This window comes from Bombus pyrosoma, linkage group LG13, assembly GCF_014825855.1.
Source record: "Bombus pyrosoma isolate SC7728 linkage group LG13, ASM1482585v1, whole genome shotgun sequence".
NCBI lineage: Eukaryota > Metazoa > Arthropoda > Insecta > Hymenoptera > Apidae > Bombus > Bombus pyrosoma.
In genome coordinates, this window is record NC_057782.1 from 10,017,064 (window position 1) to 10,033,408 (window position 16,345).

The 16,345-nt window shown below is 39.8% G+C and overlaps 1 protein-coding gene across 5 annotated transcripts in view; it reads left to right on the forward strand.

Moving 5' to 3' along the window:
- The window catches only part of LOC122574404 (mucin-17), a 50,776-nt gene that overhangs the window by 17,396 nt on the left and 17,035 nt on the right, over positions 1-16,345 (forward strand). For 3 of the 5 annotated variants that reach the window (XM_043741965.1, XM_043741964.1, XM_043741970.1), the window contains exon 3: positions 15,646-15,722. In XM_043741965.1, coding sequence (XP_043597900.1) covers positions 15,677-15,722 — 46 coding nt within the window. In that variant the 5' untranslated portion in view covers positions 15,646-15,676. Of the gene's footprint in view, positions 1-14,632; positions 14,745-14,816; positions 15,113-15,252; positions 15,475-15,645; positions 15,723-16,345 lie in introns of those variants that run through there. The other 2 variants (XM_043741969.1, XM_043741968.1) reach the window with 2 other exon arrangements.

Consider the following 16,345-nt stretch of genomic DNA (forward strand, 5'->3'; position numbering starts at 1 on the left):
GGAGCATTTCTGCATAATCTCATGCGGCATATTTTCAGCCAGTTTACTTGCCCTGCGTTAGTACCTTTCTTCTTTTTACAGCCGCACTTTCTAAAGACACTGTTGAAATAAAATATTCGGATTTCATTTCGTATGAAGAAATGTACTGTTTCTTCGACGTTGTTTTATAATATCGTAATAATCCTGGACAATATATGTGATAGTAATATATGTGAATACACGAATATACGTATATGAAATTTATTTTTCTTAGTGTCGCTTCTGTAAGTCCAAAGTCTGCGTTGTTAGGTGGATACAAATGTATACGGGGATTACCAATGATGACATCTTGCCATATACATTCTTCGCTATTTATCATCTTACCACATTGTATATATTTATATATATATATATGTCGTAACAAAATATTGTTCGCAACAAAAGCTATCGGCCAATGAAAATGTCAAGCAATGTATTTAGGGCAGGTTTTAGAAGCGAATTTCGTCCTCGCGTCCTATTTCCTTTTAATTTCACCTGTTCGTTTGCCGATGATTCTCTTTGCGCACGATAAAGTCGATTTATTAATATCGTTGTTATTATTATTATGCAGTAGGGAAGCTTCAATGCTTCTGAGGAAAATTTGATCAGTTTGATGAGAATTTGATGGAAGTCGATGTCCTCGCTAAATGTAGGGCATCGAGTATCTGGGAAAATGCCGCTTCATTTAATTAAGAGCTTGACGCGTGTCATCTTTCTGCATTTTTAATAATTAATTTGCTTTTGTCGTATCGTGATAACATGTTTAATGGTTAATTGCTGTGGCGCGTTTTAAACACGGGGAATTGAATTTCGTATAATGATCGTCCGGTATCATTATTTGCTCACACGCGAACCTACCAAAGCACATAAATTAAACAGTTAATTACACTTTGCCCCGTAAATTATTGGATATTATCTCAAATCGAACGTATAATTACAATTTATAATTACAGCTTTTTGTTTTTTATTGATTTAAAATAATGACTCCCTTCTCGGGATATTTCTTCTTACTATTCTATTCTTTTATTCGTTTATTTTCTCCTTCCCCTTATTATCTTTGTTTTTAACGTCCATTTTAACCCATCTCCTCTTCCTCATATTACTCCTTCGTCTTTACCTAGTCTTCTCGTTACTTTGCATTCGTTCGTCGAATGTGCCATGTTTCTTCATTTTCTTCACAAATTTTACATACCTTTTTGTTACTCTCTTCCCAATATCTATCGCCTTCTCCATTCATTGCAGCATCTACACGTTGCTATCGAACAACATTTTTTCGTTCGCCTTTAGAAATTATTCTTTCCAAAAAAAAAAAAGATTTTTAATTTTAATTGGAAAGAATTAAAACAATTTCAAATATAATTAAATAAGTGCTCTCCGTCAAAGCCACTTTTTCGAAAGACCCGTCCAATTTCCAAGCAAAAAAGGGCAAATGCCGGAGCATTAAATGGCTGCATTCACCAAGTCAAATGGACCAGTCGTTTAATACATCGATAACCCTAACCAGTTCTTGCCGTTTCGGTCGATATCTTTGATTGCAATTGATACCGAGAATCGGCAGCGAAAAAGTATGGAATTTTTCGTGCAATTGAAAGAGCCCACTGATGGGTAAATAGAAAGAGATCAAGTTGGACGTTTCAGTGAATAAAGCCGCCGTTACATCGGTTCTTCGGTGATGTAACTAACTGCAGGATCGCCGGGCCAAACTACCGAGAAAATAGCGCGTAGTTTTCCACCATCGGAGAACGTGTTTCCGGTGAAAAGAGCAAACATAATGGAAAATCGATGGGTGTTCCTTTGGTCGAACGATCGTTGCTTTTCCAGCCACTTTTCGAACTTCTTCCGTGAAACGGCGTCAATTACACGCGTTCGAAAAGAGAACTTGTCGAGAAGAACTTCCCCTTCGCGTTCCAGACCGGAATAAGGGAGATGAAATATCCTTTTTCCACGAAACATCTACGTCATCTCGTGAAAAAGAACGTTTGAGTGATTCCTTCATCGACGTTTTCCCGCTAATATTGGAAACTCCCTTAAATCCATACGATGTTAACGACGCTAAACATATCGATGTTCGGATCTCGCTTTCTTCTTATTAACCTTTTGGATAAAAAGATCAAACCAACGAGCTTCCATCTGTCTGGTAATTTTTTCCGTAAAAGAAGACTCAATTTTATATAATAATTCTGCGAAAAGGAAGATGGAACACAGAAGTATTATGTAGGAATGTTAGATGGATAAACTTTAGTATCGGGTTTTAATCTTTCATTGATGTATAGTTACTAATTAGTAGTAGATGAGTGTACATTTCAATATAATAATTACACGCACCGCTAACACACATCCATTCACTGACGAGTTAGAGTAATTTATAGGCTAGATTAACGATAAATCTGTAGATACAAGTTTCAATCTCTAGGGGAATTCTCGATGAATGAAAATAATTTTGTCGACAATACTATTTCATAATTCATCGGACGTGAATCACATTTATAATATTATAATGGATAATTGTATATATTCAAAGAGATCTTGATGATCCTTCTTCAAAAACTAGTCGTTTAATATTTCGGTACTTGAAAGAATTTTATTTAAGAATTTTACTACAAACTGTACAGAATTTCTAAAATTCTTCAAACGTTCATTTATGTCCCGCGATCGATAAATTCTTTTGAGATCTTGCGATTCTGTCTTACTGTTTAACGTGACGTATTTCAGTTAATTTTAGACGAGTGTGAGCAAAGAAGCTGTAACATTTGAGCTGCCATAGAGAGTCGATGTATGGTCGATAAAGCCGCGCTAATCGTGTTAAGACAATTCGATTTAATCAAATTAGAACAAACGCTTTCTCTTACGTTATAACAAGTTACATAATAGATGCGTGAGGAAGAAAATGCATGCCCAAAATGATGTGTATAGTCGGTTTTCCATCGCGATGACGCGACCAATTACATCACAACGAATCCATGTAACAAGAATCCATTAATCAACTATTTTTGTCGGTCGCTTAGTTCGGCTTTTATTTCGAAGCATTGTGAAGCCTGTTCTTGTAGTAACAAGGACGATCGATTACACGCGACTTAAGCTGCGATCGATTAAATCTTTTATTCCCTAATTGTACAATCATAGACGAACAAGTATTTCTTTCACATTAGGGATTTCCCATTTATCGTCCTTGGATTTTCAAGCCGATTCATTCTCATTTTCATTATTGATTTACTTACAACCATGATTTAGTTACTTTCTTCTTCGCGATTTCGATCACCCGCAACTTTTCCAAAATTCTTTTCACCCACCTCACCTAGTAAACTAATCTTCCCAACTTCTCAAAAACATTCGTATCCTTCAGCCGAATTAAAAAAGAAAATTTATTCCTTCCTGAAGACCGTACAAATATTTTCTACACCCACTGCATTTGCATGCCATTCGCAGTTCGATCATAGACCTGAACTTTCGCAAAATCGTCCGATCTATGCACCGGACGAAAATTCACGCGAACGGCGAATTGTAAACGTGAAAAGAGAATCAAAGTAAAGCGATCTCGAGTTCGCAAATTCCGTTGAAAGCGAGGGCCCTTAGAAGCGCTCTCACAATAATTTATATAGGAAGTGGAAGTCGGAAGTCGGAGCTGGTTGGGCTGTGCACTCGATTGCCTTCGTTTCGCTGGCCGAGTAGCTATGGTTTCCCTGAACTTTACCGCTGTTCGGCTTCTTCTCTCCGATCGCCCTTCACAATAACGTATTGTGCCAGCCAGTAGTCTCGCAGCTCTTGCAATTTTTAAACGGTAGCCTTTGTCGATTCTTCCGGTCTGTCTCACCGGACGAGAAGGGTACAGGAACGCATCAAAATTTCAGACCAATTTCTTCGCCTATTGTTCCGCGTCGTAATTGGATCGCGTCTCGAGGCTCGAGCAACCCTTTTCGTCGGCGTTCGACTAGAATTGTGTCGCGACAGGATTGCCTTTTCCTCTTCGAATATCATTATCTCGAGAAAGCGGACTTTCGTATGAGAAAGATGATAGCTGCCACCGATAGCGCGGAAGCGAATAGGTCTAGAAGACTGATGGGATAACTACTGGTAGAAATTCGTCTTTCAGCAGATTATATAACATAATTATATACCGCTATATTTTACTATGTGGCATAATTATGTGTTATTAGAGTCCTTATGAGAATAGCTAATATTTATAACGTAATACTTATAGGAATAGTTAATGTTTACTCAAATAGGAAATTTAGTCGTTTTCTTATAAATCACGTAAAAAGAATTAGCTTACCAGATATTAAAATAGCAACTCTCAGCAAAGTTAGATAAAACGCTTGTTCGCGTTCATTGTAATAGAGTAACGTCGACACATCGCGCGTCTAGTGGATATTCTCGAAATTATATACGTAGGTTTGCTTCTCTTAGCTGCCCATCTCTGTCGGATTTACCCGATTGGTCAAATATTTCAATGTCGATCTATCGGTATTATTATTTTTTCAAAATAATTAACGTCGATCTATTCTTCTTCTCGTTAATTGCTTTCGGTTAGCACGTAGCGCTTTCCAGTTGACTAGCTATCTAATTAATATTCATTCAATTTAATACCCATCTCGCACAAAATCAATTAATTAAATTTTCATAAAGATTCCATTACCGCTTTCATCCGGTCTGTTATAATTAATATTGAATCAAGGTTTTACTCGCATAAGATCGGTTTATTCAACTTTTGTTACGAGCTCCGACACCTGAAACACGTTGATAACGCGATCATATTTATTCGGTTAAAAACGTATCGTCGTCATTTATACGATACATAAATACTGTTAGAAAAGGTTAAAGGAAACTGGGACGACGTACAAAGTTCCTTAACGAAATTGTACGAGGAAATCTAATTATCTGTGTGGTCATAAAATGAAACACCATGTTACAATAATCGCATACCACAATAAGTCGCGAGAGTAGCCAAAGCAACGCTTATGGTTTTTATCTCCGTGTAAATAGCCCTTGGGTGAGTATCGGTATTTGAAAAGGCCGCGATGGTAAAAGACGTCGGAAAAGTTAGTGGAGCATGTAGCCGCATCCCGTATCCGGCGAAACACCATACCAGCCAACAACTGCGACTTCTGGCCTGCCACGAACACAACAATGGAACACCATTGTGGAACAGGTGGTCACGAGCCGTTGATCTTCCATCATGCACCTTTAGCGACTAGGCTAAGGTAGCGCAAGGTGCCTTCCGAATTTACGATCTCCGATATTTTTTATCGTCTCGTTCGAGTGCTCGGCTATTACCGCGACAAAGTTGTAAAAAGTTGTAAAAGAATAAACGAACCGACGATGACTGCTTTTATGACACGGAGTGGGTACATAGGAAGGAGGGAAAATAACTCGGTTGGATGAGAGAGAAGAAAGAAAGTTTCCTTCCTTTTTACTCTTTATGTTCTAGGGCAGAAAAGTTCGTATTAGCAAGCTGCGCATGTAGTGTTTTACGTAACTGGATACGAGGTATTGGACACAACGAGATAACTTCGTCGTAGCAAACAGTAAAATTTCTTCCCTTTTTCTCGACATTTTCCCGTTTTATAGAGGATAAAGAGTCGTTGGTTTTTACGCCCTGGGTCCGTGCAAGTACGTACTGCTGTTGGAGGCTTCCGGAGTGTTAAGCCGCGGCCATTAAGAATTTTATCTGGACGTTTTATCAGCGTTGCAGGTAGCTTCAGTAGGCATAGCGTGATACAACGATGCCGATTTCTACAAGCTGATTTTTTATGGAACACGCACGTTGTATTTGACCGAGCCAGCTACGCGATATACGAAAGATACATCGGTCGTCTTCTCTCGCGTATTTCGTATTGTTATGAACAACCAAATCGTTAATGGGACGCGCGCGAGTGATTCGACGTTGATCGAACGAATCATGGAACATCTACGAACGTCGGATGGTTTGGCGATGGCGAGGGATTAGGGCGAAAGTGTGCTGACGGAATGCAGGAAAATTTACACGGTTGCGCGAGCTTGCTCCGCGACATGCAACAATGGGCCTTTAATTATCCGCGATTCGCCTGCGCCTCTATTAGCATGCAAATTGAGGAAGTCGAGTAACGCGGCTCTACACCGCGTGCAAGCAAATATAAGAGAGAGAGATGGACAGAAAGAGAGTAGAAAGATGACGGAACACGACAGAACGAACAGAGCAAGCTGCAACTCGAAAGAGAAGAAAACGAAGAAGAAGAGTACGAAGAAGAAAGGCGAAGTAGAGTGGAATAACGAGGAACACGAGGAAGTGGAGGAGTAAGGGAGAATCGCGATGAGAAGAGAAGATAGCGAAAGTGAAGGTAGAAGAATGGAAGTGAAATTTTAGAGATTCGGGGAGAATGTGACACCACGCCCTTAACACACCGTCACTCTGTAGCTAAGAATTTCACATTCACCAAGCTGTGACGTTACGGGTCACTTCACAAACCAACCCTTCCAACTATGTATACCGAGAATTTCAGTCGCTAGCTGGACAAAGCTACCTGGAAAATTAAATATGCATACGCCTATTGTATATCGACGTTCGTCAACCATTTCTGATTTAAGATAGGAAATGAAATAGTATCATGAAATTATAATACAATCGATTTATTATCTAAAGAACGTTATGTAAACGCAATCGGAGTGTTACGCACCGTAGTAACATTGTGTCTCTTATTTCGGCGCGATCCATTCGAAGGGTTTATCCTGGGATATAGGAACTTGGACAGGAAACGACAGCATTGAGGAAGAAAGTTTTTTAAAAGGTCGGTCCGAGTGTCCGTGCCGGAGCTAAAGTTTATTCCTAAAGGTGCTTATTAACTACTTACGTAATTAACTTTAGATTTTACGTAGTTAGGTTTAAAGTTAGACTTAGAACTAGACTCGGATCGTAATTAGATTTACGTTAGAGCGTGGAATCGCGGTAGATTCGAGAGCGCGTTCCTTTCGAAGCAAATTTTCCTCTCTCGTCCTCGGATTCATGGAAATGTGGAAAAGAGAAACTGACGAAGATGCCGGCCATCTCCAGGACATTCTGCATGCGCTATCGCGTGCCTGGCCGAATCTAGACCTCTAGGCAGGCTAGGCGCGACACTTGGACGCCAAAAAATGGTCGAGAGTCGGATTTCCGGGGTTTCGTACATTTTCGAGTGACGCGTCAGCTTCGTAGTCGATTTATTGCGCTAGACATGGGCGACCTGAGTTACAATGGTCGGAAAATACCTGCACAAGTCTGGATGACTAGCGTCTATAGTACAGCTATCGTACCTCGTTGGTCACGTAACAAAGAAAACGGGAAAAAGAAGAGTCTAAATATCGGAGACATAAATATTAATGATTCGTACGTAGATGAAACACTGTTGCAATAAACGATAAAAAAGAGACGGGGCATGAAGCTGGAAGATGAAAAAGAAGCAACGGAGGGGGACGAAAGATGGGGCTAAAGGTGGATAGAATGCAAGAGAAAATATTTACCGCGCGAAAGGCAAAGGAGGGGCGCGTTTCTTTGAAAGAGCTGAACTTTTGGAAGATATAAAAATTGCTTACAAAGATGAGTGAGCGGGCATAGAGGAAGCCGAAACAACAGACGCGAATGAATAATTAAACGACGCGAATACTTTTTAGAAAACATTGAAAAACGAGACGAGCGTGGAACGAACGAATGATAATTTTATTTATTTATTTATTTAAATTTTACAGTTTGTCCAGTAGGACATTTGGTAAAATATTATAGCTATAAACGAAAAAAAAAGGATGAAAGTGTCGCGAAGATGTTATACAACTCGATCCATTGAATTAAAAATATAAGAAAATACGTCTAACCGTGAATGAGATCTGCCAAGAAAAAGTAAACAAGGACGAGGAGAAACGCGTGTAAAGTAATTATTATGCAAAGCAGGTACTGCGAGCGATATCGACACGAGCAAGAAAGTAGAATTCGTCAAGAAAGTGGAATTATAAAAATTGAGAGAAAATAAAGAAAAAGAGGGAAACAAATAGAACGGGGATAGATAAAAACGAAGGCGCAGAGAGCGGAGAAGGAAGGTCGTAAACAGAACGGAAAGAATAGCGAAACTCGAGTCGAAGGGAAAAAGATTAGCGATACAGGCGTATAAAAGTTGAATGAGATAAGGAAAAATGTAAGGTACACAGTGTTTTCGACGAGAAACCCATCGATCGACGTGTCGTACGTATCGACACGCCATCTTGGCTATGAATGTGCTTTGCCTCGTGCATCATGGATGCATTTCAGAGAGAGAGTACCGCGTTTCTCTCGCCTCGGAATATCCGTGACAAAATGCGATCGTTTCAGGCTATTCCATACCTGTCGATACACGAATGAAAGAAATATGTGTTGTACGTGTTACGTTGAAACTCTGGTTCAGACTTTTCAAGGGATTCGTCACGGGTTTGGAAAGAGGAATGGCTGGGAATTGAGATTATTCGAATTTGTTTCTCCCCTGCTTCCTATAGTCTATGACTAAGTTTATTGTCTATTAAAGCTGAATGAAAAGAGTGTATCGGAGAGAGTTGTGCATATTCAAAGGAGATCGAAGTAAACCGGTTTATTAGAACGAGAAACTTTCTGCGGAAAAGTACGGATCAAAAAATAGCATCACGGCCATTAATCCGATAGCTGGTGCTAGAATCACGCGAGCTACTAATTTCGTTCTGATTTTATAACAATTTTTTTTTACAATGGTTTTATCGATCGTCTGGCTCCGCGTTCCGAAACTTCCGCACATTGAATAGATAATATGAAATAGAACGGCGAATAAAACAGATATCTCTGACGCGTTCGTATCGTTTGCCGAGACAACGAAATGGAATTGGCACGTTGTTTTCCTTTTCTCTTCTTTTTTTTTAAGGCGGCATCGATGGATAAATTTAATTAAGTGAAAACGCGGGAACGTGTTCCGCAGGGAGAATAAAGCGCGATGAAATGGCCACGCACTTTACCATAAGTACTATAAAACAAATTTATCAGCGACAAATTGGAAACGTTTCACGGCAAATAAAGCTCGCGTCGCTTTGTAACGAATTGAATTGCGCTCCGTTCTACCGTGCACTTCTTTCTCGTAAACCTGTAGAGAACGAACTCGTAACTGTTGTTCATCCTTATTCGTGCTAGCGTGGTGGTCATCGTCCGTCATTTGTTATTTAATTGCCTTCTATGTTATCGTACACCGTTTCAGATTCGCGAAGCGTTGCGATATTCTAGAGAAACGTGTAACTGAAATTAATTAACATTATCCTGTACCTGGATTGCTTTATTTATACAAGTACTCGGAATTAAAAGTAAAACTATAAGATTCAGTTTGAATTGATTGGATTTCATAAAAATTATTTAATCGCGCTATCAAAGTTTCACACGCAGACTATTATGGTTTCTTCCGCGCGTTTCGAACAACGAACACTATTATTTGTAAAACATGGGAGCTGAAATTTGCTTATTCGATAAATTCTCGTGGAAGAATGATTAGAAAATAGTGGCTCAACGTTGCAGTATTATCTTGTATCGCGACAGTAAGAAAGGCGTATAATTAAGTAGAGTTAAAAGGGGGACGAGATGCGATCACGGTGACACGTGTTTCACGAGACGTTATTGTACACGCGTGATTCGCTGTTTCGGATAACTGTACCCTGATTTTGATAGCCGTGTTCAACAATTATACCGAAGTATAGCTAATAATAATAATAATATCGTTCGTGCATGCTACTTTCTTATTTCCTTCAATAGACCATACGTTTCGCGTAGAGAATTCTTTTGTTCGTTCGCTATTAATTTCTGTGGATCGCGATCGGTATCTCGGTTAATAAGCCCCCTTGATCACATCGTGATTTAATTATCATCGTCGAATTTATTCGAAGGAACGGCGCTCTGTTTCAATTGCATTGAATTCCATTTCTGCGTGATACGACACGATACACTCGTCAGAGTCGAATTCATATCGATTGGAAATTCTCCATTTGTTTATTATTCCATGTCTACTCAAAATGCATTCGGTTAATTTATCGGTTCGAGCTGCTGAATTTTGTGATCTGGCGATGAAATTCAGCCCGACCGTGGAAAAATTCTATTCGCTGCGTGGATATCCCGTTCGATGCAGAATGAAGAAAAACAGACACGCCGTGCGTATTACGAACAATATTTTTCGAGCTAATTGAAAACCGATATATTTCTCTCTTTTAATCACGCGAACCACTTGCTTTATATCCCGTGCGTTGCAGTTTCACGGATATAAATAGAAACGTTTTGTATAAATGGAAAACGAATCGCTGCGAACAAATTGGGAAAAATAATTAAAAGAGAAAAAAAAAAAAAAATGTTAAACAGACATTGCAATTCCTTGCAAAACGTTTTCAACGTCGTTGTATTTCAATTCAATACGGCCGCTGGTATTCTGGAATAAATAACGTGTAGAATTTATTAATAACAGGTGTTGCGTTTCGTGCATAATTAAGAAGCTTCTTCGTAAATGAAACGAGTTGTAAAATAAGAGAGATAAGTTTCGTTAGATTTCAAATTAGAGAACAAGAGACACACACGAAACTAGGCTCGCACTTCTCGTAAAGAGGCTGCGAAATAAATGCCACTGTGGCCCAATTCTCCGGCAGTGAATGGCAGGCTCAGAATGCAATGGTTTTTTCTATCATCGTGAGAAGAGCAATCCAATCGGCGGGGACAAAGAGCGCGAAAGTGAAAGGGCGGAGGCGGAAAAGGCAGCTTTTAATGCGCTGCTTCTAAGTCGAGAGTTCTCACAAGCACGCCGATTGAACAGTTATCCGATACAATGACGACTGTTGTGCAACTACAGCTGGCCGAAATGAAAAAAGTTGGCCGGGAACACCGAATGCTGTATCTTCGTCGAAAATATGAGTCGTGTTACAAACAATGCACTTTCTAAACTTCCACGAAAAACGTAATCGTTCGACTAAAATAAGAGACGATACGAGAACATTATTTCCTCTCGAGCTTTTGTTTCCACGTTTCCATAATGCGGGGAATATTTTCATTAACGATAATGTTTATCGATATATCTTTATTAATAACTGCGCTCGAAGAGCTTGTAACATCCATCTACGAAGGAAAACACCGTTAAGAGGAAAATTAAAAGATACTGAATCAGGGGATACTTGCTGAGACATAAAATACGAAGAGCGTTTCTAATTTACATAATGAAGTGTTCCATATAGCGAGAAGATTTTATCTGTTAACGTAGCAAGTGTGCAACCAATGTATAATAAAATTTTAATTATGAAGATATAATATAATAACGTAATAACGTAACGAGAGTTTGAATTTCAAACGAAAACGATAAAAAGATATACCGTAGCAGGTAGCGAGTATTTTCAATGCATTAAAAAAAAAAAAAAAAAAAGAGGAATAAAAGGTAATCGTGCTTTATTAGCAATCCTGCTGCTTTCGTTTCGTTTTATACCCGTATCATAAATTAATCGGGTCTGGCTTTCGTATGCTCTTCAAATGAAATGAAATGAGATGAGCATAAAATAACAAATAAATTTGGCGTCTGCGTTACTTAGGCGTAGCATAATCAACCAATTTAAGAGTGGAACGAGCGCCGAGATACACGGGTCACAAATTGTGAAATATACGTCGCGTAGCGTAATGAAGAAATGTGTCCAAATGAAAAGTGATCTTGTTTGTCAGATCAAGAAGGCAAATAAAATTCTTCGTACGAGAGAACGTCGCACGAAATGAGAGCTCGTTCCCCGGCCGGTCTAACTTGTATTAATTTAATTGACATATCTCGAGGTCGACCTCCTTTGAACGACCGTCTAAATGATTCCTACGAGGTACATTGAGGATGTAGCTTGTGTGCGTATGAATCATTCCCTGCTACAAAATATGGTAGAAAACACCAGGAACTTTTATTTTGCTGTAATTTTGGAAACGAAAGGATTCAAGAATTAACGCTATTATATACCTAGACACACTGAAAAGATGGAAATCTTACAAAGTTAAATCTTATAAGAACCTCTCGATGTTAGTGGAAACGTTCAAATATCAGGAATTCGTAGCATTCCTGACACTTGGTAAAACTTGATTGTCCCCGCAGAGCGGCAAAAGAAACGCAGAATCCAATGAAACAAGGAAAAGGGAAAAGAAAAAGGAGAGTGTGACAAATGTCGAATGACGAAACGTCGAATGGTTCACATTCCATTTAGTATCGTGTCATCAGGTATAAACGATACGGACGACGGTGCGAAAGCTTTCAACACATACACCGTATCGACGTATACACGTGCTCCCATTGCGTTCACTGTCTGTAAATGTACTCTAATTAACCGATTCTTAATTGCATTCCATCGTGTACTCGTTGTTTAACTATTTGCATCGAGAATCATTCATTGTCCCAGAAAATGTTCAAAATCGTTTAGTTTGAAAATAATTCATAGTTTAGACGATCTTTCGTCTCAAGGAAAGATCTGCATATGAAATGTCGTTTCTTCCATGTCTGAACTTGACTGGTCGATGCTATTTTCTAAATTTTCTATTACCAACAAATTACTATCCACGTCAAAGAACAAATCTACCAGAAATTAACGATTCACGTTTGACTAGATCCTTAGATCCTTAGAACGACTGAAAATTTAGTAAGATGGTAGCGCAAGTGAATGGAGTGACTAGGTCGAAGGAGAAACGGCTTTCGTGTTTACGAACTGGTGCGCGGTTTCAAGGGTTTATGACACGTCCATCGTTACCGAGGGTGCAAACGCCAAGACCAGCCCAGCCGTTCATCTAGTACCTAGAAATGCTGACACTCCGCGACCATAAAGCCATTTCTAGGCCCCTGACATCTGGCTCGAACAGTCTTCTGTAAAGTATTGATTAACGTTTTCCTCGAAAATAGCCTAGTTTGGCGTCCGTGTCATAAACCCTATGATCTCGATAGCCAACCTTATCTATCACAATTCAGCGGAATGTCGTGTCAGGTGCAAACTATAGGTGTAAAATATCGAGATTAAAGTACTATACCTATATATTTCAAGAAACGACATTTTACAATTTGATACGCGTGTATGCGTAGTCGTATTTGGTGGGATATTTATTTGCGACAAAATCGCCTATAGCCTTAAGTAGCTAACCGCAATCGAATATAATTAGCTTTTCAGACTGACATCATTTTTTTCTTTTAAATTCACACAATGTCCTTTATTGTTGGTCGTCGTGGCATGGCTGAATTCACGAATTCTTAATTAGTAACGATCTCGTGTGTGGGAGGACAGATACGGGTCGGCGAGGGCAAAGAAACTGGATTGCTCGTGTATAGTACACGTCCACGTGTGTGCCGCTTCATTCACGTACGGTAGTATGCATGTGTCTTGTAATGCCAATTAACCGTACTTCAGACAGGCGTTTTTCATACGACGTTACAGAAACGAAGCTGGAAATTTACGCTTACGTAGTCTTATCGCATATATCGTTCGCTTGTAATCGAGAAATTTTGCTTAATATTTGCAGTAAACACAGCAGCGTATACTGCATCCCAACGGAAATATGAGAAAGTCATTGAAGTCATAAAAGTCTTAGGACTAAAGGTAGGAAAATAATGAGGGGGAAAAAAAACGAAGGAAAGTCAAAATGACCGCGTCCAGAATTAAAACAAGCTCCGGTGTTGAGACGAGTACCTAGTGTCAAGTGCTAGAACGAACTAGGAAGAAAAAGAAAGTCGAGACTTATGTCGCGAACGGTCTTGCTGCCTTCGAAACATACGGCGAATAAATAAAATCAAACGTAGGAAGCGGACAATTTTCACGACGTTTCTCCGAATGATTTCGCATTTCCTGCCTAATCAGCGTCGCTTCGAAACTCTACCTCCGTTCGAGATACCACGAAATATTCTCAGATCTGCTCGAATTCGATCTCTAATCCACTAACGTTGCCAAGTATAAGGCTTTAACTAAAATTTCTTTTACCAAGGTTTATGCGCCAGAATGTAAAGTCGAAATCGGGCGGAAACTCATCGCACGATCGCCAGATGCTTCTATAAAACATTCCAGCTGGTTCTTCAACTGTATATAGATTAAAGCCAGCGAGGTGAATCGTGTCGCGAACCAGGTCACACGTATCCGCGTTCCTTCTCTTTTTCCTCCCACATTTCGCTCGAGCTTTATCTTCAAAGGGACAATAGATCGCCGAAATCGTACGAACATTTTCGTCTGTGAGGTATGTCCCTAAGCTATAACTGTAACTGTCATTTTATTCATAAAAAATATATCGAGGCAAAGGAATAGCGTAGATTTCTTTGCACGCGAGGCGATGCCGTTATCGTAGGACGATCAGGCAGGGACTTCGTTTTCGAGGAAATCGACTTTGAATATTTGACAAGTATACTGAAATTTTGTCAATCTCGTGTTAAACTACGTTTGAAAATAAGTCGAAAACGTAGAATAACATCTTTTCGTAAAATGCTTCATTATCGGGAAGAATCAATTTAAAAGGTTCGTAATTAAACTGTTGCTGATCGTTTCTTCTTACCTAGCCGGCATCTAGCCAAGTTGAAGTATACTTGACAAATTTCCAAACCGGACCTTTTCAGAAACGAAGCGCCGTAGAAAAATTGTATTCCATATTTTCTACTTATTTTTTTAGGTGAAATCAGTCACTGCCCGGTTGTATTACGGTTACCGCCTCAGCATGTGCAGCGCTTAAAAATGAATCTTTGCAAAGGAAAATGCAGTACGAGCGTCGGAAACGATAGCGTGTAAGTAGAAAGTGACGGCGTGATCAGATCGGAGCGGCCGCACGCGCCGTCGGTAGGAGGGTCTGGCAATCATTTGGTCAATGACGATGAGTGGCAGTGACACGGACACGACGATTTATAAATCGATAATCGGAGGGACATCGGATTTGTGTAACGAATACGACGACGTCTAGTTATTCCAATTCCGACGTCAAATTAGAGAAGATTCGACTATAGAAGCTTTGGAACTTGAATGAACGAGACACGAGATAGAAGCTCCGCTCGAATTTTACTTCCGACATTGCATTCCACTGCAACTATTCTCTTCTTTTTTCCCCGACGATTTTCATGGAAATCGTGACGAAAATTTGCATCGCTGCTGATTTTGGGTCTGTCAGATTTTACTTCACGCTTTATCCCGCGAATCGCTCTTATCGATCGTTACCGAATGCTGTAGAGCACGCATTCGCTAGTCATTCGCACGAATCATTTTGTTTCTATAGAACGTTTAGAATTCAATTTGTTGCAGTAAGCATTCTGCGAGATTGAAATCGCGCCACTTTTGCCGGAAACCACAGAGCTACCGGTACGAGAAACCACAAAGCGTTCATCTTCGTTACCATTGATTGGATAGCTATCAGCGAAACTATAAACTGCGAGGCATTTTGAGCAGAAGCGAACGAAGAATTTAATCGTTCTTCGCGTTACAACGTTTCCACTTGGATCGTTTCCTATCATTAAGTAACATTCAGTAAGATTTCAATGTAGGATTTTAAACGCTTCTCAGCTTCTCACTCGACGCGTTATCGAATATGAGTATGTAACGGGTAGCACGCTATCCTCCAATTGCTAGAATAAATAATACAGAAGGTAAAACGTCGTTTGCGAGTAGGTGTAAATCGAACTGTAATTTTCGTTGCAGATTCCGCGAGGAGGTCTAACGAACGGTGGAGATGACTGGAAGAAGAAGAGTGCCACTCGTGTTAAGAGTATGCACAGGTAAGGATACGTAACAAGGCTGAATCGATCGGTTGATTTGCGTAATTCATTAACCGCTAAACGCATAACGTGTACTTGCATTACGTACGTTTCCAATTACCTGCCATCTTAATATCTTTTAATATAAGTTTTACGCTACATTTGTCGATAGTTCTGATACTAAAAATCATCGACACGCTGTACGAAATCTGATTCATGTGCAGTGCGATAGAATATAGGCGAACAGAAACGTACACAGGCTGCACAGGTAATTTATCAGTATTACCAATTTGAGATTGTTATTTCTATGCGATCGAACGACAGCTAAGCACGTACTCGTTCTGTCGGAAACGATTCTCTTGCAATATCAAGATTTCATTAACCTCGGTGATTTTTCTTAATCTAGCGCTTTCTACGGAGCTCCGCGAGAGCGTATCTGTCACGATTGAGAAATAAATGGTCGCGCAGCAAGGATTTCGTCATAACTTTCACGCGCGCGTAACTGCACGATCCGCGTTTCCGTTGGACCGAGAATCGAATCGCTCGAATGCATCCTGTTGCATCGCGTAAAGGCTGGCAATCGAGGGCGACTGCACGAACCACGCTGCTCGGCCATCAAGTACTGTTAGAATCGCCATGCCGTG